This window comes from Acinonyx jubatus, chromosome D1 (genome assembly GCF_027475565.1).
Source record: "Acinonyx jubatus isolate Ajub_Pintada_27869175 chromosome D1, VMU_Ajub_asm_v1.0, whole genome shotgun sequence".
In the NCBI taxonomy this organism is placed as follows: Eukaryota; Metazoa; Chordata; class Mammalia; order Carnivora; family Felidae; genus Acinonyx; species Acinonyx jubatus.
The window spans coordinates 101,072,781-101,094,842 of record NC_069390.1 but is presented as its reverse complement, the minus strand read 5'-3'; the positions used below and the strand labels follow the sequence as shown (position 1 = coordinate 101,094,842).

At 46.5% G+C, this 22,062-nt stretch overlaps 1 protein-coding gene and 1 long non-coding RNA gene across 2 annotated transcripts; one reads left to right on the top strand and one right to left on the bottom strand.

The window, feature by feature from the left end:
- Positions 1 to 54: 54 nt before the first annotated feature.
- Positions 55 to 5,656, bottom strand: LOC113593139 (uncharacterized). Its single transcript, XR_003413188.2, has 3 exons — positions 5,397 to 5,656; positions 3,988 to 4,071; positions 55 to 512 (listed from the first exon to the last, which is right to left on the bottom strand). It is a non-coding gene; the product is annotated as an uncharacterized LOC113593139 (long non-coding RNA).
- Positions 5,657 to 15,859: 10,203 nt separating this feature from the next.
- LOC128311650 (uncharacterized) lies at positions 15,860 to 19,663 on the top strand. The gene is given in 4 exon segments (XM_053202554.1): positions 15,860 to 15,879; positions 16,714 to 16,984; positions 16,986 to 17,834; positions 19,017 to 19,663. Coding segments are annotated over 4 exon segments (1,740 nt in total). The 3' UTR covers positions 19,617 to 19,663.
- Positions 19,664 to 22,062: the final 2,399 nt, after the last annotated feature.

Genomic DNA, 22,062 nt, shown 5'->3' with positions numbered 1-22,062 from the left:
TCAGTCATGTTTGAAAAATACAGTTTTTAAATTAAAAACATTGTAACAGTTTTTCTTTTCCCACAACTGAAATTTCTTAATCTGTTCACCTATTTTGATGGAATATGAGAAGCTTCACTTGAAATACCGATCCATTTCTATCCAGTCTGATGATCTGTGTGATAGATTCATTTATTATGTGGTAACATCAAAATCTGTCCAGTCTTCTGCAGAAATGAAATGCTCCCGAAATTGGGGGGAGGGAGGATGGATATCCAATTTGTTTCCTACTCTGCAGAAGATATTTCCTTCGTTCCTGGATCTTGAAGCAGGTCTGCTCTGTGAGTGATTTTAGGTCATGTCCCAGCTGGTTTGGACCTAACCTAGGACTCAGTTACATTTCATGATTGGGGATCAAACTCAGTTGAAAACAGTTCATGCATCTCACTGCTTCCACTGTCCCGGCAGCTTAATCCCAGCCTTCAATTATGGTGGAGTCTCAGAGAACTGACATAAGATCAAATTCCATGCTTCTGAGCAAGCGGAAGGAACCCAGAGAAGAAAACAGAGAAGAAACTAAATGAGCCCCATGGGAGATCAACCCTGAGTGGACATTCTGGCAAAATGGCAGAATAACTTTCTGCTTAAATAAGAAACTATTTAGAAGTCAGTTACGTGTGAATGATTAACAAAAATTGTTGTCAGTGCGGGTGCCTTCATAAAGAACAGACTGCAGAAAATGATTGGGAAATAATTAAAACAGTATATCGCACAGAGAAATGTTATTCAAAAAGCCTCTCGGGTTCTTTAATTTTTTTCCAGGCGCGAAAAATATCCCTGTTTCTGCCCATAATTTGAAATATCTAGAATGTTGAATTTATCGACAGAAAGTGTACTTACCATCTAATCAGAGAAATCTTAGAGGGAAAAGAGTGCTGTACACATCATAGGTCCCCTAGAGACTCAACTGCTCATAACTCTGCATGAATGGGGGGAAAGTGCCATATTCCCATTAAAGAGCAACACAGTTGGTTAAAGAATGAACAAAAAGCAGCATTTCTTCATTAGTGTCATTGCAGGAAGCTGATGCTCTGAAAGCTGGAGGCCATCAAATGGGATATTGCAGCAATAAAACAGAATGAAAAAATGAAATGCTCCATTCTCTTGTCAATCTCATATGCTTGTCTCTTTCTTGTTAATATACCAGGCGCTACCCTGGTAAGCTAATGCGTATTTCCAGTTTCGTTTTGTGCTTGGTAATTGTGCTATGGGCACTTATTCATTTGACAGAATTTGCTTTAAATGAAGGAAACCGGCAGGTTGGAAGAAAAAAACCCCAATGTTGCCAAATCACCAATTAAGGAAACTGCCAGAGGGCAAACCGGTCCTGAGACTGGTATCTGTAAAGATGATATAATGATATTGAACTGCAAAAGACATTTTGAGGAGCCACTTAATGAAGGACAGAAGAGAGGTGGATTACGGGGCGGCTAAGATCGACGACTGCCAGATTTAAACCACAAAGATAGATACGACAGGGTACAGCCGTTTTTGTCCAAGATTTTGGACCTCTAAACAACAAATATATCCAACTGTGATGCAGTTGACGGGAAGGCTGATTGTTCTTCTGTAAACAGGGGAAAGTTGGACTCATAATCCACTCTCTTTAAAACTCCTTATTCGGAAGGGATGTCACCTTAATCGACAGAAAGGATATGACAATGAAGTCATAATCCTGGCCCACCTTCTTGGACCTCGGTCTAGCGAAGGAATAGACACACAGGCCTATGATGCTTCGAAGGATGAAGCAGAATATTCCTCTTTCTCCACTGAGTTACCCGTCGGCCGCCTATAGGTATCAGGGTGGCCTTTCTGTCTCTATGTTCCTCACTCTTCTTCCCTACAGGAAGTATCCTTGATTTGGTTCCATTTCTCCAATTTCCCCCCAGGACCCAGATCCATCTGGCAGTGGGGGTGGGAGATGTGGAGGGTGGTGAGGGGGCGGGGGGGGGGGGAGGACAGCACTCAATCCTGAATGTCTGGAATTGCTAAGAGGCTTTTCATTCCTTCACATTCATAAAGACAGGTATTTTCTTTGGTTTTGCTACTGTGATTGCTTCTTAAGGATAAACTTCCATGAGTTATTACATGAACCCCATCCTTATCTCTTTCCTCTGTTTTGCTGAAGATCCCCTTCCAAGAAAGGATACAGGAGGAAAAGATGAGGGAAGAAAGCCCCATCTTGCCCTGGAGGACACACATGGAAATCGTGGGGTGAGCCAAGTCCTGAGAAATTACTGAGAACCTGAGGATAATTTCTGATGAATTACTGAGAACCTCTGCTTTGTGTGGTCACCAGTCCAAAGCTCTCATGTCGTTAACTCTGCTCTATACTAACTAGTTCCCTGATATGCAAGAGCTGCCCTAAATCACCTAGCCCTTGCCCTGAAATACCAAAAATATCCGTCCATTATTTCCCTCCCCTGAGAAACCGCTAAGACCGTCAACATGGTACTCCCCTGAATTTTAGGAAGTCTAACTTAGCTTTGCTTGATTGAAAGTTTCTTCTGGTGGCCCTTTTGGGGATTGACAGAACAATTCAATAATTTTCCATAACAACAGATGTCTTGGCTCCTTGGTAATTTCTGTAGTCATGTGGTCTGTGCATAAACACTTCCTTTTTCTTTTAATGTATCTGAGGATAAGACCCAGAAATACAGCAATAGCCATGACTGAAAGGTCATGCATCTTAAAACACTAATAAAGCATTAAAGGAAAGTGTTCATCTGAGCAGTGCCCAGAGACCTGAGGGGGTGGCACTCATATTGTAATAGACGAGTTGAGATTTGGATACAGATAGAAGTGAGGCTTTGTAACCTCACCTGAGTCCCTGGGCTCTATAAGCTAAAGTTCCTCCTAGAAAAAGAGCTTATGTCATGTCAGTGCCTGGGGATCAGATACACACTGAATTGTCTGGCAAACTAGGAGTGGAAGGATGCACTAAGGGAGCCAAACTACAGAGAAGGGCACAAAAGTTCATCGTGAGATGAGAGGACATAGTGAATGAGCATCTGTGTCCAGGGTCAACAGGTATACGCAGCCCTTGGTGCTTGGACCTACCCATGCCCCGTCATCCTGGGGGCACACCACACTCTGGGAAGTATGCACAATGGAAAGAGCCCTCTCACTGGGTTTAGCAACCCCTGGGGCCCAAGAAACCCTGCTGTGGTTGTTCCCCACAGGGAGAGAAACAAAAAAATGTTTCTCTGGCCCCACCCTTGGCAGATCAGAGGGTTGAGGCACAGAAAACTGGAGCAACAGGGGCTGAGTATTGTAACCTCGCAGCGCAGGGACCCACCGAGGGGGTGGGCCTGAAACATGAACATATGGAACCCCTTGCCCCACTTCCAGAGACTCCCAGAAGGGCTTTGGGGCTACAGTTTTACAAGGAACCAGGATTATTTTTAGGAGCTATCCAAACAAGAATGAACAAGATTTCGGTATGAATCTTAAGGAACCCCAAGCTTGAGCCCACAGGTTGATGATGCTTGGAGAGATCCGAGTCATATGGTACAAAATCACTGATTTCCTGGAGGAGTCTTGGTGGGAGGGAGGTGGCCGGGGAGGGGGGGGGGGGGTGGTGGCTGTGCATGCCAATGCAAGAGATGACTGAACATAACTGTTGCAATCTGGACCTCTTTGCCCACTGAATTCTTAATCTCCATAGACTGATCGTGCTGGGGAAGTAAGCGGTCAAAAGCAAAAGCTGGTCTAGAATAATAGAAGCCAGTGGGACCTGGAATGAGTATAGGAACACACTTGTGGCCGAGATCCACAACCTGAAATGGCCTGTTAAGAGGGTGTTATCACCATGTAGGATTCTCTATGCCTGCACACATCCACTCCCGTGGCCTGGGGTCCCAGGAGGCAGAGCACTTATGACCTCTGTGTCTGCGCCTGAGCGTAGGGAAGAGGAGTGGAACACAGTCTGTGCTATCTTGCATTTACCTCTGTTGGCTCCACACACTGATGTTAATGATCTGTCCCAGGTCTTCCAGGGCGGTGCTCCTTTAAAGGGTCTGCTCTGCCGGCCTGGGAGGATGGTAGGGAAAAGGAAAAGGGCTGAGGAACCATGCCAGCGTTACTGCTCCCATGCTAACCCTCAGCCAGTTGTGTGCCTTTGAGTGAGCCCATTTGTCTCCCTTATGTATCTTCTTCGTCGACTATAGAAAAAGGAACTAATCCCTACACTCTGTGTGACACACTCTGCCCTTCTTCTATAGTCCATGGACATGTAGCAAGACACAGTGCTGACAGGCTGTCCTACCTTTCCCCACCTCCTCTGGTGAAGATGTGACAAAGTTCTCAACAGTGAAGTGTGATGGGAGTGATGGGTCCAGTTCCCAGTGTGGTTTCTTGAGAGCAGACCAGGAGGGGTCATGGGCTTTCCCCTTTCCACTTGCTGCAACCCAGATGGGGTACCCTCTCGAAATTAGAAGAAACAAGATGGAGGGGCATCTGGCTGGCTCTGTGGGTGGAGCACGTGACCCTTGATCTGGGGGTCTTGAGTTCAAGCCTCACGTTGACCATACAGCTTACTTTAAGAAAGAAAGAAAGAAAGAAAGGGAGAAGAAAGAAAAAAAAGAAAAGAAAGTAGATAGGATCCAGGTCCCTGAATAATTGTGGGGAGGACTGCATGCTGAGCCAGTCTGTTTACATTTACATGGGGAGGATATAAAGCATCTGGTGTGAGCTATTGCATTTTGGAGGTTCCAAAGGTTAACCTTATCCAGGTTGGGTATATTTCACCAAACTGTTGGAAGCCAAAGAAAATAGAGGATGTGACATCCCCTTATAAACCAATGTGTCTTACAAGTAGATTATGACTGCCACGTAATTGAATGAGCCATCAGTGGAAGCAACAACTCTGAAAAACTAAACATACTACTGGCAAATGGAATCATCCAGTCTAATATTACTACACTGAGCAAAGGAAGCAAGGGTGATAGACACACATTGCTCTCTGAGCATCAACCCTCTCTTCCTACTAACAGCTCTTCTCTTTGGGGAGTCTTGGGAGGTGGCCTCCCAAGACATGAAGCCTGAGGGGTCACATCCCCTCTCCCCGCTTCTGCATATAACCAACCTAACATGAGGATGGCTGGAGTTCATGTCCATCATGCTTCAGAGTGGCAGAGGTGGACCGGACTGTGCCTGGGGCCTGCCCTTTGCTGCCAAGAACCTTGGCTCATGCCCCAGGCGGCTGTCAGCTCTCCACATCTGAGCTCGCTCACAGACAGAACGTCAGCAATTAAACAATATCTGTCTCCAGAATCTCCCAGTTCCCTTCATTACAGCCCTTCACGAATCCTCTCAACATCCCTGAGAAAGTGGAAAGCAAGTATGTCTTTCCTAACCTGACAGCAAGCAGATGTTTGGGGAAGGAATTAGCTAGCACACAAGAGCCTCCAGGAGCAGAGGAGAACTTGACTCAGGTGCCCTGGGCACCTGCAGCTGACCAGGGCTTCCTGGCCCACCTGCTTCCTATAATATGTGTCCCTTCTGCCCCTGCTGGGCCAAGGTCCTTGGCATTCCCACTGTTGGAGATTAGAGACTCATTCCTTTGTATTTCCCAGGAATTCTCTTCCTTCAAGATGGAAAAAGTCCTGGGGGAGGGGCTCCGTGTTTCTTTATTACCTAAGCTGCTGAGTCACAATGCCGGCTTGGAGCCTCTGGAGGAGGGGCTACCAATGACAAGCCATTTCTTTCCCCACAGTAAAGCCCAGGCATGCTCTTTCCATTTGCCACACTTGGTCCCCAGAGCTGAGGGGGACGCGAGTCAAGAACATTAATTGCATCCCGATTTCTAAAATCCCGTCTGTTTACTGCGATTTAACCTCCCCAGAAACAGAATTTTGCTTCAGGTGCTTTTCTGCTGGTCTCATTTTCCCCATTTTATTGTCTCCTCATTCAGACTTTTCCTGTTGGTCACTGAGCAGTGCAAATGACAGAATCTTTCCCAATAGCCCCAGAAATGTGAGGTGGGGAGAGAAAGAAAGAGTGAGCACCCCTGGATGCAGGAGACAAGCAGGTTTCTGATCTGGACGCTCTCACATCGCAGCCCCCTGCAGAAACGTTGTACATATGCTTTACCTTTGATTCACACACAACCCTCAAACTGACAAGCTTACACCAGACAAGGCATAGTCTGAATGCTTTCGACGCGTTGTTAGAAGCAGAGATCTTTTCCTTTCCCCCCAACTTTCTGACACACTTTTGTTGGCTTCTGATCTTGAAATTCTCCCCCTGCCCTAGGCTCTGATTCTCCCAAAGCCCAGCCTCTCCTCCCAGCCTGTGATCGCCTGACCATTCTTTGAGATGAGTGTCATTTACTTCTTTACAGGGGAAAGGAAGATCTAAGCACTTGTTTCTGACTCCTACTTTCCCTTTATTCTACAGCAAGACAGCAACTGCCTTTGCAAAGGGCTACACTAATCAGACACATGCAGTGGAAGGAGGAATTCTGGGCAGGAATTCTGCCTGGACTAATGACTTCATGACTCAGTTTTCTGCTCTGCAAAATGGAAGTAAAAACCCCTTTCTCTCAGGCTTGGTGAAGCCACCACCTTGGTGCCTCTGGCCAATTTAATGGTCTTTAAGTTTTAGCAAGAACCTTTAGCCTGTGTGATTGATTAACTATACCTGTCTTTGTATATTTAATGATCGTGCCTCGTCTCCTAGAAAGACTAAGAAAGAAACCCTCTGGTACAACCTCCCCCCGGGGCACCAGTACATAACCTCCAAGCACCGAGATAGGGTCTACGGCTGGTACCATTGTGTCTGCATGTAATCAAGAAATGTCACAGATCACTGTGCTCCCGTTTTGCTGATTAACTGCCCTAAAGTTCCTTTAAAAAATCTTTGGAACAGGCAGAAACCTCGAGTTGGTGTTTGGGCAAGAGTCTACCTTCTCCCCAGGCAGATGACCTCCTGAATAAAGCATGTGTTCCTTTCCAATTAAAGCTCATCTCTCGCTCTCTCTCTCTCTCTCTCTATATATATATTTTTAAGTTTATTTATTTATTTCGAGAGACAGAGAGAGAGAGGGAGAAGGAGAGTGCTTGTGCACGCCAGGAGGGGCAGAGGGAGAAGGGAGAGAGAATCTGAAGCACCTTCCTCGATGTCAGCACAGAGCCCTATGTGGAACTCAAACCCATGAACCACAAGATCATGACCTGAGCCAAGATCAAGAGCTGGTCACTTAACCAACTGTATCACCCAGGCTCCCCAACAAGTTTATTTTTTAAAGTATAGAATTGTAGGTGAAATGGGGCTTGATCTCATGGGGCGTGAGATCATGAGCTGAAACCAAGAGTTAGACACTTAGTTGACTGAGCCACCCAAGGTGACCCAAAACTCATGTCTTGATTATTAGCTTGTCCAGTGATAGGTAGCCAGAAGGGGTTTTTTTTGGTAACATTGGGGGTAATAATTAAAGGCATAGCACATGTTAAGCATGGGGCATAAGAGTAATTGGCATTATACCTATTAGCTTCCTTCATTTTCCAGTATCCTGCAGATAAAGAATTTGGGGAGAGTAGTAGCATTCTGACAAATGACACCGTGGCTTCCTGAGGTATGGTCCCAGGCTGCTTCTGTTGCAAAATAAAAAGCAGCACTACATAAGTGATATCACACACACACACACACACACACACACACACACTGCCCCAGCTCTTGGCTGTCATGTGGTGAGACGCTGTAGTCTTAGTGAGATCTCATCACTGAGAACAGAGAAACAGCCTGCTGGTAACGAAGTTACTCCCACACTTATTCAAAACTATAAAATGCAACCTGGAGAAAAGAATAGAATGTGATAATTTATTTGTTTATTTATAACTTTTTACTATTTATGTTTAAGTCTTTTTTTTTTAATGTTCATTTTTGAGAGAGAGAGACACACAAAGAGCATGAGCAGGAGAGGGGCAGAGAGAGAGGGAGACACAGAATCCAAAGCAAGCTCCAGGCTCTGAGCTGTCAGCACAGAGCCTGATAGGGGGCTCGAACCCATGAACTGTGAGATCATGACCTGAGCCAAATCAAGAGTCGGACACTTAACTGACTGAGCCCCCCAGGTACCTATATATTTTAAAAAATATTTTTCTTTTGTTTTAAGTTTGTTTTTGAGAGAGAGAGGAAGTGCGTGTGCGAGCAGCGGGGGAGGAGCAGAAAGAGAGGGAGACACAGAGAATCGCAAGCAGGCTCCCAACCTGGGGCTCGAACTCACGAACCATCAGATCATGACCTGAGCTGAAATCAAGAGTCAGACATTTAATCAACTGAGCCACCCCGGTGCTCCACCCCTCTATGTTTTTGACTAAAGAAGATATTAATGTCAAAAGCAGAGACAAAGTATGAACAGGAGTACATGTGTGAGATAGGATGTATTTTAGTCTATAATCAATACCTTCAAAATATAAATGACAATCTTTTGAAAAAGAACGTTTTATAAATTATTAAAATGAAGTTTTAATTAAGTTTTATCATCCATAGAGTAAAACCTGAAACGGTCATATGTAATTCTAGAGCCATTCCGACTCCCACATCTGTTTGTCATAAAATAGCCTTTGAATTTGATTGCCAGGGAAGGAGCTCTGTGTTCAAAGCAGGAACTCTTACGTGACTCCCAAACTTCTTGAAACTGACTTGCCCAATTTTGCATGCATGAAACTATGTGTTGTTCTTTTTCCAGGTAGATTGTCAGTGTCTTTCAGCAGATTCTCAAAAGGGTCTTTACCCCAGAAAAATTGAAAGCCTGTGATTTGGGGATTATGCACTGCCATGGGATTTCTAAAGCGTCCTGCTACCATGTCTAGGCCGGGCCATCAACTCCACCTGCTCCCATGGTTGCATTCTCGTTTCTGCTCTACTACACGCCCCAGGACCTAGTGACTGAGAGTCCCACTGCACTTCTCTTGTTTCACAGAAGGAGGATGTCACCAAGCCTCCCCAACCCACTGAGCTAACTCCCTCCTCCTGGAAAGACTTCTTCAGATGCCACCAAAGCAGATCAGTAGTTGTCTACCACAAGTGCTGTATTCATCAAAACACTGAGCACTGGTTCCCTTCCAGGCGCTTTTCTACAGTAACAGTTTGTCTCATTTGATCCTCACTACAACTCCACGAGGTAGTCATTTTTATTACCATTTTAGAGAGGAAGCAACTAAGTGGCTATTGGACTACAGATAAGAGGTGATGTGACTTGGGCTAGAGTGACAAAAGCAGACAAAGTCAAAGCAGAGATGAGGTAGGCTAGACTTGGTGTTGACTAGAGGTGGTAGAGAGAAGGTGTTAAAAGATGACTCTCAGTTTCTGATATGAACAACTGGATAGAAAGGGGTGGTAACCAGCCACCAAGATGGCCCCAGCGACTCTTGTGTCCTGGTATTTACACCCTTGTGGACAACTCTTCCACAATGAATCGTGGCTAGCTTGTGTGACCAATCAAATACTGAGAAAGTGCCAGTGTTTGCCTTATGAGGCTGAGTCACAAAAGATAGTACCGCATCCTCCTTGCTCTCTTTTAGGCCACCTGCTCTGGAGGAAGCCAGCCACCATGTCATGAGGACACTCAAGCAGCTCTCTGGATCCCTGTGAAGAGGTCCGTGCAGGGAGGAACTGAGGTTTCCTATCAAGAGACAGCACCAACTTGAAAGCCATAGGAATGAACCGTCCTGGAAGGGGATCTTCCATCCAGCCTCCAGATGACTCCAGCCCTGGTCAACATCTTGACTGCAAATTGTTGAGAGACTTTGAGCCAGAATCAGCCAGCTAAGCTAATGCCAAATTCTTGACCCACAGAATTTCTGAGGTAATATATTTATTGTTGTTTAAAGCCACTAGATTTTGTGGTCATTTTTTCACAGCAGTGGATATGTAATGCAACATTAGGTTTGGGTTTTTTGAAGGAGGGGTAATGAGTTTGGTTTGGGCATGTTTACTTTAAGATGCCACCCAAGTGGAGATACTGAGTATACAGTTGTACATGCATGTCTGAGGCTCAGAAGAAAGCTGGACTGGAGATTTAAATATGGTAGGCCTTAGCATATGGACGGTATTTGAAACCAAGAGTGTGAAAAGGGAAGAGAAGAGAGCAAGAGAGGCTTCTGGGAGGAAGTGATAGCCGAGCTGAAGGTTGACGCATGACCAGCCTGAAGAGGGAACTGAGGATCTGAACTGGGGTGGGGGTGGCGGGGCATTCCCGGGCCTGTAGGAAGTGAGGGTGTCAATACACTCTTGTGGAAAGTGGTATCCATTTGATGTGAGATGGTGTGCATTTCTGAGTATCTCCTGAGTAGATAACAAATGCCATCCCTGGTCTGGTGTTCAAGGATATTGAAACAGAAACCATTTTTGGTCAATAAAAGACACATATACTACAAAAGAGTCTGTTTCCAAGATGGATACGTTAGAATTAGCAACAGCAGGGGCGCCTGGGTGGCTTGGTTGGTTAAGCGTCCGACTTCGGCTCAGGTCATGATCTCACGGTCCGTGAGTTCGAGCCCCGCGTTGGGCTCTGGGCTGATGGCTCAGAGCCTGGAGCCTGCTTCAGATTCTGTGTCTCCCTCCCCTGTTCATGCTCTGTCTCTCTCTGTCTCAAAAATAAATAAACGTTAAAAAATTTTTTTAAAAGAATTAGCAACAACAAAGGAATTGGTAATATGTTCTGTGCCTCCTCAAGCCCTCTTTCACAAAACAAGTGGTTTGAGAAATAGGTAGTCTGCCCAGCTGACTCTTTTATTTCTTCCTGTGTCCTGATTGCCATACTGAGTCTATAGTATAAATAAAGCTTTGATATTAATATATGGAATGATATATAAAAATGGCACCGAAGATACTTGGAAAGATTTCAGATCTGAGTAATATTATAAGACTCACATAGGAAATACAGAAGTAGTAATCAGAAAAAAAAACATGTGTAGATATTTCTAAGTGTTCCCTATTTATTAGATGAGCCCAAATGACAAGGGCTACGTACACACAATCCCTGCATTCAACAGAAGAGAGGAATATGTTTTCTTCTCTGGCACAGATAGGTGAGAAAAGATTATCTCAGCTACCTGACTTCTGAAATTTAATGGATGTATTTATGGAAAAATATTAGAGGTGACTGGTCTTGGTTCAAAAATGCTAAATTTCCTGAACCCGGACTATGTTTTCAAAAATTCAAGATGCATTTAGCAAAGCAAAGAAAAATAAATTCAAGCTGCTAGGTTGGCAGCTGGTCTGGATACAGTATTTTGGTCTGTTTACTCTGTCAGGAAGCCAGTTCCATTTGATTGAATTCCGAAATTAGAATGCATGCACTCTGGAAGATACCAAGCAGTTTCATGCTTTCGCCCGTATGGAAAATGTGATTAAGGAAATGAACTCAACGGCTGTGGCATCCGAAGAGATCAATGCAATAGCTGCATTCAACGAGGCTCAATGGGCTAGACCTTTACGTTATTAAAATGGATGGCTTTAGCATAGAAACTGTGTCCACATCACAGAACTGCCGTATTGCTCTGAACTCGGGCCGAGAATGGAGCCAGGTGGCACTGCCAGCAAATATTATGTCAGCAGCGCAAAATTCAGACCCACTGTCACATCACAGAGCTCAAATTTAGCCAGAAGGAGACGTAATTAAAGAATGTATATGCACAGTCTTCCCACATCGACATACTGGATTATTTTCAAAATTGCTGGCATGTCCACATTTGGCAAGTTCTACAGCTTCCCCACAACAATCTTGAAATTCTCTGTGGGGTGGCAATATCTTTTGCTTTGCCTAAAATGAAGTAGGCTATGAAAATAATTTCTATGTGAAATACGGTCAGAAGCCAGACATAACCAGAGAATCCAGGCCAAAACAAAACAAAACAAAACAAAAACACGCAAAACAAAACCTGTGTATTGTGCTCATATACCAGCTAACTGAGAGAAAGTTAGGATTTTACTGGAAAATACTTGAATTGGCATCTGCGATTGCCAAGTCTTCCCTTTGGCAATGCAAGGCTTGTTAATAAGTTGAAAAAACTGAAATGGCATTGAGGTATTGTCATTGCACCCGTGAAGCGCAGAAGATGTGAAGGGGATGTGATCTAAGAAATGCTGAACCAGAGGACCGTCTAGATAAGGCTTTCTAGAACAGCGGTATGTTGACATGGATGCTGTGTTCCAGGATCTAATCTTCAGGCTTCATATGTCAAGGAACGTTTCGTAAGAGCCTCCAAATGTAATCAGATTGTCTGGGACTCTTTTCATGCTAACCAAACTCAGAAGAAGCGGATACATAAAGCAGAATGCCAATAATCATAGGACTTGGAATGCTCAGGCAAGCTGCTGGTCGACAAGCTAAATATGTGTCTGCTGGGTCAGCTTGGAGCCCAAGCAAGAAGAGCTAACAGATCGTCCCTTGTCACTTTTATCTGGCTACATATCCATCTCTACAGGTTACGTATTGGTGCACATCGGGGCACCGTCTTCCTTTGACAGGAGAAAATCTGGCAAATTCTTACCGATTGGACTGCTTTTTTAGAAATACCACACACGTTCTCCCTTCTGTGAATGCAATCTTTGTTTGATAGGGTTTAAGACAAATGAGTCAGCAGAGCTAATATATTTATTCTTTAATCTAGACTATACATTGTGCCTGGCTGTCACCCTTATATTTCATCCAGATTGCTGTGTTGTGATCTACTAAGAGGACAATGCAAGAATTGATGGGTTTATGTTAAGTAGTTAAAAATATCAACATAACCTAATTGAAGTTGATATGATTAAGGAATAAAGGGAAACAATAGTGGCCCTATTAAAATATTTGATAGATGACTTAAATTTGGGGTGGGGGGGGAGTGTGCGTGTGCAGGAGAGGGGCAGAGGAAGAGAGAGAGAGAATCCCAAGCAGGCTCCAGGCTCAGCACAGACAATGCAGGGCTTGATCGCAGGATCATGACCCGAGCTTAAATCAAGTGTCAGACACTCACTCACCTGACTGAGTCACCCAAGCACCCCGATGGTTTAGATTTTTAAAAAAATGTTTTTTGACAAAAATGAACAATTATTTTGTAAATTCAGAAAAATATGATGAGTGCATATCACAAATCACACAAAATGCCACCAGCCAAAAATAACATTTTGGCAAAATTACTTCTAGCCTTTCTATGCGTATTTTGTTCATATAGGTGAGAGCATAATATATACAATTTTATATCATTTTTGTCCAATAGAATATAAGTGTTATTATAACGCAATATAACACATGTAAATTCCCATGTTATTAAAACTTTATATATGAATGGCTACACAGGATGCCTTCTTTTTTTTTTTTTTTTTTTAATCGGAAGCAGGCTCCAGGCTCTGAGCCATCAGCCCAAAGCCCGACGCGGGGCCATGAGATCGTGACCTGAGCCGAAGTCAGCCGTGTAACCAACTGAGCCATCCAGGCGCCCCAGGATGCCTTCTTTTTTTTTTTTTTAATTTTTTTTCAACGTTTTTTTAAATTTATTTTTGGGACAGAGAGAGACAGAGCATGAACGGGGGAGGGTCAGAGAGAGAGGGAGACACAGAATCGGAAACAGGCTCCAGGCTCTGAGCCATCAGCCCAGAGCCCGATGCGGGGCTCGAACTCACGGACCGCGAGATCGCGACCTGGCTGAAGTCGGACGCTTAACCGACTGCGCCACCCAGGCGCCCCCAGGATGCCTTCTTAAATCAGGGACTGTAAGCTCAAATGGCTTCAGGGGCCTGATGGGTAATTAAAATATGTGAAATGGATGGGTGTTAGACATAGGAGGTGATAGTAACTGAAATATATATCCCATCAAAAAGCGTTCAAATTTAGTTTGTTTATTTATTTATTTATTTATTTATTTTTAACATTTCTTTATTTTTGAGAGACAGAGTATGAGCTGGGGGGGGGGGTTGGGGGGGGCTGGGCAGAGAGAGAAGGAGACACTGAATCCAAAGCAGGCTCCAAGCTTGGAGCTGTCAGCACAGAGCCTACTGCGGGGCTCGAACTCACAAACCTGAGCTGAAGCTGGTCGCTTAAGGGACTGAGCCACCCAGGCACCCCAAAATTTACTTTTATTTTTAAATGTGCTAGCAAAACCAAGTGGCAAACATAAGCAAGCCATGGAACATGTTTAGTATAACGCCATTTATATTGTTTCAAAGCAGGTGAAACAATTCTATGTTACCCTTAGAGATACACTATGGATACATATGCAATGAAAGTAGTTTTTAAAAATAAAGGAGGCAGTGCAAAACACCAAATTCAGGACAGTGATTACTCAGGAAATGGTATGGACACAATGTTATCAAAGTAAGGTCGACAGAAAGGATTTTAATGTGGAGTGATTTATTACTGAAGTTAACTGGGAAGTACACTGAGAGTGGTTGCATTTTACTTACTCTGTTTTGTGCATAGTAAATACTGCACAATGTATCTTTTTAAGATAAAACTGCAACTGTTAGGCAAAGAACCCCACCCCAGCCGCTGGCTGCCCTTTGGCTACCCTAGCACAGTAAGTAGAAGAGCATAGTCACCAAGTGTATGGGCTCTGCAGCCAGGCTACCTGATCAGGTGTGAATCCCCACTCTGCCACTAGATAGTGAAAGAGCGGACCTTCGCTGGCTGACTCCATCTTGTTCTGTGTCCTCCACCTTGAGTGACTATGTCCCTGACATGCCCCCTTTCCGGGAAAATCGCAGAAACCTCAGACCACTGAGACCACTCAGACCTCCCGCTTACCCGTTCACACTTCCTGGCGACTTGCGTAACAGGACTCCAACCCTTCCCCAGCCAATCAGCTGAGGCCACAGCCATTACCTCACCAACTGCCCCTGGACCCCTATAAAACCTTTGTGCTTTTGAAACTCGCTCTCTCTCCCTGGCATCTCACCGCTGCATCAGTGCACGTAGGGGATTGAGCTCGAGCTAGCTCGAATAAAGGCTCTTTGCTTTTGCATCAGACTCAGCTCCCTGGTGGTCTTTGGGGATCACAAATTCCGGGCATAACATTTGGGGGCTCGCCCGGGATCCCCAAGACCCCCGAGGGACCCGCGACCCGGAGAGCCTGACTGGCCACGGTTAGTGTCTGTTCATTCCGTCTTTTCTGTGCGAGCTCATTTCTGAAATTCTGGTAGTGCCCGACGCGGTCTAAGTGGACGCACTGGAGGACCACAGGCCGGGAGTTTCGGAAGACGTTCCGATCCTCCCTTCTGGAGGGACGTGGAATCCCCTCATCAGTTTTGGAGGGACGTAGAATCCCCTCAAAGGTCTGAGACGAGGTAGGTCGCTCCCGCCGGTCGGCGCGAGGCCGTCGTCTAGCTTTCAGTTTTGGTTCCATGGAGTTGGAAGACTTTCTAGGGGCCCTCTGTTTGTCTGTTTCTGTGTTTCTCTGTTTTGTTCTGTGGACTTGCTGGATGGACATTATGGGACAGACTCAGACTACTCCTCTAAGTATTATGATTGAATTAATTTTTCCTCCCCCATATAACCCCCCTAGGATGCTGGAAGAACACCATCCTCCCCCTCCGGGGGAGGCAGATGCTGTTCCGAGAGCGGGAGGCGGAAACGCTCCAGTGGGAAGCCCACCCTTTACCAGACAAAGGGCTCAGAGGGAGCAATCCGCCTCCGCCGCCGACTCCACTATTCTGTCCCTGCAAGCCACCGGAACCCCAGACGCGGAGGGGAATCAGCCCCATCACTATTGGCCTTTCGCCACTAGTGGCCTCTACAATTGGAAAGCTCAGAATCCTAAGTTTTCCGAGAAACCGGCAGGGCTTATTGATTTATTAGACTCTGTTCTTTTTACTCATCAGCTCACGTGGGACGATGGCCAGCAGCTTTTGCAGGTCCTGTTCATGACTGAAGAAAGAGAAAGAATCCTCAATGAGGCCCGAAAACTAGTTCCGGGCGCAGACGGGAATCCCACCACCAACCAGGCTCAGATAGATGCCTCCTTCTCCTTAACTCGGCCCCAGTGGGATTTCAACACGGCAGAAGGTAAGGAGAGGCTCCGGGTCTACCACCAGACTCTAATGGGGGGGTCTCCGAATGGCTGCTAGAAAGCCAACCAATTTGGCCAAGGTAGGAAATGTACAACAGGGAAAAGATGAATCTCCGGCTGCCTTTTTAGAACGGATCATGGAGGCATTCCGTACCTATACCCCCATGGATCCAGAGGCTCTGGAAAGCAAGGCAGCTGTTATCATGGCCTTTGTAAACCAATCGGCCAAAGACATTAGGAGAAAATTACAGAAAATAGATAGACTAGGAGAAAAAAGTCTGCAGGACTTACTGGTGGTAGCCGAAAAGGTATATAATAACCGGGAGCCTCCTGAGGACAAGCAGGCTCGCGCCATGGCGGCTGCCAGCAGTAAGCAGACTCGAGACCTGGCCAGAATACTACTAGCTACCACTGCTAACTTCCCCGAGGAATGAGACCGCTGTCTCCGGCAGGTGGCAGATGATGCAAGAAAAGGTAAAGGAACCACCAAGGGGGGGAAGCAGAGGCTGCAGAAAGATCAGTGTGCATACTGCAAGGAGATAGGGCATTGGGCCCGAGATTGTCCAAAAAGGGCCGGCGGGAAGGGAAGCAAGACTGATCGAGTCAAAGTCCTAGAGCTAGATGAACTAAGTGATTAGGGGAGTCGGGGTTCGGACCCTCTCCCTGAATCCAGGGTAACTCTTAAAGTGGAGGGGACCCCTGTTGACTTCCTCGTCGACACCGGAGCACAACATTCGGTCCTCCGCACCCCACAAGGAAAACTAGCCAGCAAGAAGTCATGGGTACAAGGGGCAACTGGTATGAGCCAGTATTCATGGACTACCCGAAGAACGGTAGATGTGGGGACGGGCCGGGTATCCCACTCCTTTATGGTAATACCAGAATGCCCCTACCCGCTGTTAGGACGAGACTTACTGACCAAGATTGGAGCTCAGATAACTTTCAGACAAGGGGGGGCCTCAGGTCACCGATGGCAAGGGCCACCCCATCCAGGTCCTGACCATGAAACTGGAGGATGAATACCGCCTCCACCAGGAGGCGCTCCCGAGAGAGGATAATATAGACAGATGGCTACAAGAATTCCCCTCGGTTTGGGCAGAGATGGGGGTGGGGGTGGGGATAGGACTAGCCGCTCACAGGACCCCAGGCCTGGTAGAGCTCAAGCCAGGAGAGAGTCCAGTAAGGATCAAACAATACCCCATGTCTCGGGAGGCCCAGGAGGGGATCCAACCACACATCTGGAGACTACGAAGCCTAGGGGTACTAGTTCCTTGCCAGTCTGCCTGGAACACCCCCCTACTGCCAGTCAAAAGGCCTCACACAAATGACTACCGACCGGTACAGGACCTCCGGGAAGTAAATAAGAGGGTCGCGGACGTACACCCAACTGTTCCCAACCCATATACTCTCTTGAGCTCCTTGGCGCCCTCCAGGGTCTGGTATACTGTACTAGATTTAAAGGACGCCTTCTTCAGTCTGCCGCTGGCAACCCAGAGCCAGCCCTTGTTCGCTTTTGAGTGGCATGATCCGGAGAAGGGCTACAGTGGGCAACTCACCTGGACACGGCTACCTCAGGGATTCAAAAATTCACCCACCATCTTCGACGAGGCACTACACGAGGACCTGGGTGAGTACAGAAGGGAGCACCCTGGCCTCACCCTCCTACAGTATGTAGATGACATCCTGATTGCTGCCGACACGGCCAAAGACTGTGAGCGAGGGACCCAGGACCTGCTGGCTACCCTGGGGGCCTTAGGATACCGGGAATCCACGAAGAAGGCTCAGATATGCAGGGAGAGGGTAAGTTACCTGGGATATATCCTGGAGGGCGGACAGCAGTGGTTATCAGATGCCAGAAAAGAAACTGTCCTAAGGATCCTTACTCCCACCTCCCGAAGAGAAGTAAGGGAATTCCTAGGATCAGCCGGCTACTGCCGCCTCTGGGTTCCAGGTTTTGCTGAGATCGCCAGGCCCCTATATGAAGTTACCAAAGAGGGGAAAACATTTAAATGGGCTGAAAAAGAAGAAACTTCCTTTAATCAGTTAAAAAAGGGCCTCCTAAGTGCCCCAGCCCTGGGCCTACCAGACATTACGAAGCCCTTCCACCTCTTTGTAGACGAACATAAGGGAATAGCAAAAGGGGTTCTAACTCAAGCCTTAGGCCCCTGGAACCACCCAGTGGCTTATCTGTCCAAGAAACTAGACCCAGTGGCTGCCAGCTGGCCGTGATGCCCAAGAATTATTGCAGCGACAGCACTCCTAGTCAAGGACGCAGACAAACTGACCCTAGGACAGGAGATCTGGATCATGGCCCCACGCGCCATTGAAGGGGTCCTGAAACAGCCTCCGGATAGATGGATGAGCAACACACATATGACTCATTACCAGAGCCTCCTACTCAACCCTCCACGGGTGTGGTTCCACCCCAGTGCACCCCTCAATCCTGCAACCCTGCTGCCCAACCCTGACCTAGGTGCTCCACTGCATGACTGTGAGGGAATCCTGGAACAAGTACATGGATTCCGGATGGACCTGACCCACCGGCCCCTCCTTGATGCTGAGGCTACTTGGTTCACTGATGGCAGCAGCTTTGTGCGGGACGGACACAGGTATGCGGGTGCAGCGGTGGTCACCAAAACGGACACCGTATGGGCGGAGGCTCTACCCTCCGGAACGTTAGCCCAGCGAGCAGAGCTCATAGCCCTCACCAAGGCGCTAATGTTGGGGGTTAGAAAACGGCTTAACAACTACTGGACTTGGGAGACCCAGTTTTATCAGACCAGCCCAAATAATCCCAGGAGGAGTTAACAGCAGATCAAGAAACTCCCCATGGCCCAGGAGATAAAGGGATGGTGGTATACACCTAACAAGGAGCTCGTGCTGCCAGACTGGCTCGGAGTCTCAATATTAGATCACTTGCATCAGTCTACTCACATGGGGGCCTAAAAATCAAAAGACTTAATCCGACATGCCAGAATGAAGATTCACCAACAGGACACCAAAATAGAGCAAGGTGTATCTGCCTGCAAGACCTGCCAACTCACCAACGCGAGAGCCACATCAAATAAAAAAGGAACCAGGCTCAGAGGCACCAGACCGGGAGCCCAATGGGAAGTCGACTTCACTGAAGTCAAACCAGGAAACTATGGTTATAAATATCTTTTAGTATTTACAGACACCACCTCTGGCTGGGTGGAGGCATACCCAACCAAGCATGAAACGGCTCAGACGGTGGCTAAGAAGCTACTAGAAGACATCTTACCCAGGTATGGTTTTCCTGCCATGGTAGGATCAGACAATGGACCAGCTTTTATCTCGCAGGTAACACAAGCAGTAGCCAAGGCGGTGGGGGCAAACTGGAAATTACATTGTGCTTATAGGCCCCAGAGCTCAGGACAGGTAGAAAGAATGAATAGAACCCTAAAAGAGACCCTTACCAAATTAACCATGGAGACTGGCGGGGACTGGGTGACTCTCCTACCATATGCCCTTTACCGGGTTAGGAACACCCCTTACACCTTGGGTTTTACTCCCTATGAGATCATGTTTGGCAGGCCACCCCCTATTATTCCCAACCTTTGAGCTGAACTTCTTGCTGAGTTTAAAGATCAAGAACTTTTTCTTTCCTTGAAAGGAGGACATTTGGCTGCGCCTCTGTGCCATCTACGAGGCTGGCCCGACCCCGATACCTCATCAGTACAGGCCAGGATACTGGGTCTACGTCAAGAGACACCACTGAGAGACCCTCGATCTGCGCTGGAAGGGACTCTATATCGTGCTGCTGACAATCCCCACCACTCTCAAAGTGGACGGCATCGTGACCTGGGTCCATCACACCCACATTCGGTCAGTGGACCCCTCCTCGATCCGGAAGGACTTCGTCATGCGATGGGCTGTCAATCGGGACCAACACAACCTGCTCAAGCTCAAGCTACAGCGCATTCGACCCACCTAATACTGGTAACTCTCTTAGCTCTGCTTGTCACTGCTCTTGCTGCCGGGAGTCCCCACGACCCCCAAAACATCACCTGGCAGATCATAGACACCAGCTTGGGGACAATACTTAATGAGGCCTCCCAGAGCCACCCCAGGGACACTTGGTTCCCAGAACTCTGTGTAGACCTCCAAACTCTGTTCCCCTTGTCACCATACGCCCCCAGATTCCATGCGCAGGACCAGGAATCCCTTACTTCCTTATCAGAAGTAGTACTCCAAAACAGAAGGGGATTAAACTTATTATTCCTGCAAAAAGGAGGACTATGTGCAGCTCTGGGGGAAGAATGTTGCTTCTATGCTGATCACTCGTGGGTCGTAAAAGAATCTATGGCCCTCATAAGGGAAGGGCTGCAAAAACGAAAGTTAGAACAATCTCAGTCCTGGTAGGAGTCTTTGTTCAACTGGTCTCCCTGGTTAACTACCCTCATCTCGGCCCTTGCCGGACCCCTCACTATCCTGCTCCTACTAGTAACCCTCGGACCCTGTATAATCAACAGACTGGTCCGGTTTGTCGGGGACCGCGTGGGGGCCGTCTAACGGTCCTCCGTGCTCAGTGCGAGCACCTAATAACAGAAGAGGACAAAATAGAAATGCAGCCGGTCCCATGATTGGGTCCGCAAGCTACATGACAAGGGGGAATGAAAGAGCGGACCTACGCCGGCCGACTACATCTTGTTCTGTGTCTTCCACCTTGAGTGACTATGTCCCTGACATGCCCCCTTTCCGGGAAAATCGCAGAAACCTCAGACCACGCCTCCTCCCCTTGAGTAACCTCCCGCTCACCCGTTCAAACTTCCTGATCAAAACATGCCTGGCGACCTGTGTAACAGGACTCCAACCCTTCCCCAGCCAATTGGCTGAGGCCACAGCCATTACCTCACCAACAGCCCCTAGACCCCTATAAAACCTTTGTGCTTTTGAAACTCGCTCTCTCTCCCAGGCATCTCACTGCTGCGTCGGTGCACGTAGGGGACTGAGCTCCAGCTAGCTCGAATAAAGGCTCTTTGCTTTTGCATTGGACTCGGCTCCCTGGTGGTCTTTGGGGATCACGAATTCTGGGCATAACAATAGTTCTGTGCCCTAAATAAGGTTCTCTGCAAACTAAGGCACACAGATCAAATCCAGCCCTTTGCCAATTTTTGCACAGCCCTCCACCTAAGTATGGTTTGTACGTTTTTCAGGGGTAGGAAGAACTGCCCTCCACCACTGTCACTGAACCGTGAATGGCTTAGGAAATTAGCTTTTGCTGCAGGCTTGATGTTTCTCGATGAATTAACTCTAAAGCTATAAGGCAAAATGGCTTGTACACACCAAACTTAACACTGTGGTGAGATGATGTCAACAATTATCTTTGAATCACAAGTGACCTCAAGCTGCTTCATATACTTCCTGTTAAAAAGTTTAGAAGCAAGGTCTCCCTACCCGCACAAACTTGTAGTAGATATATTTTCTGAGTTCAAACTACAGTTCCAGCAGCATCTTTTGGACCTGGATGTGAATGCAAAAAAATTTCCATATTTCAAAATCCATTCTGTGCAATTGAGGAGAGCTTCCACCTTCAAATGGAAGCAATTAATCTGCAACATAATGATACACTAAAAGGCAAATATCAAGAGAAGAATTTAACAGAATTGCGTAAATGCCTTCCAAGCAATGAATATGCTCAATTAAAACCATATACTCACGGGTTGATATCAGTATTTGGCAGTACTGTGAAAAGAAATTTTCAAAGATAAAATATATAAGATCTCACTAAAAATCAACATTAACAGAAGAACATTTCCTACTGATTTTGATGACAGAGAACACTCACTCTGAACTTCAGTAAAGCAAAATGCATCCCACCCCTGGAAAAAGAATTCCATGTTTTTAGTAGTATAAACATCACCAAAAAAAAAAAAAAAGTATCAGCTATTAGATTTTGAAATTCATCAGTACAAATTCTGTGGAAATTTGTTTTCTCTCATTATAGAAGTACCCACAAAATACCCTCAATTGTCCCTTGGTCTGCAAAGTCTGAAATATTTACTAC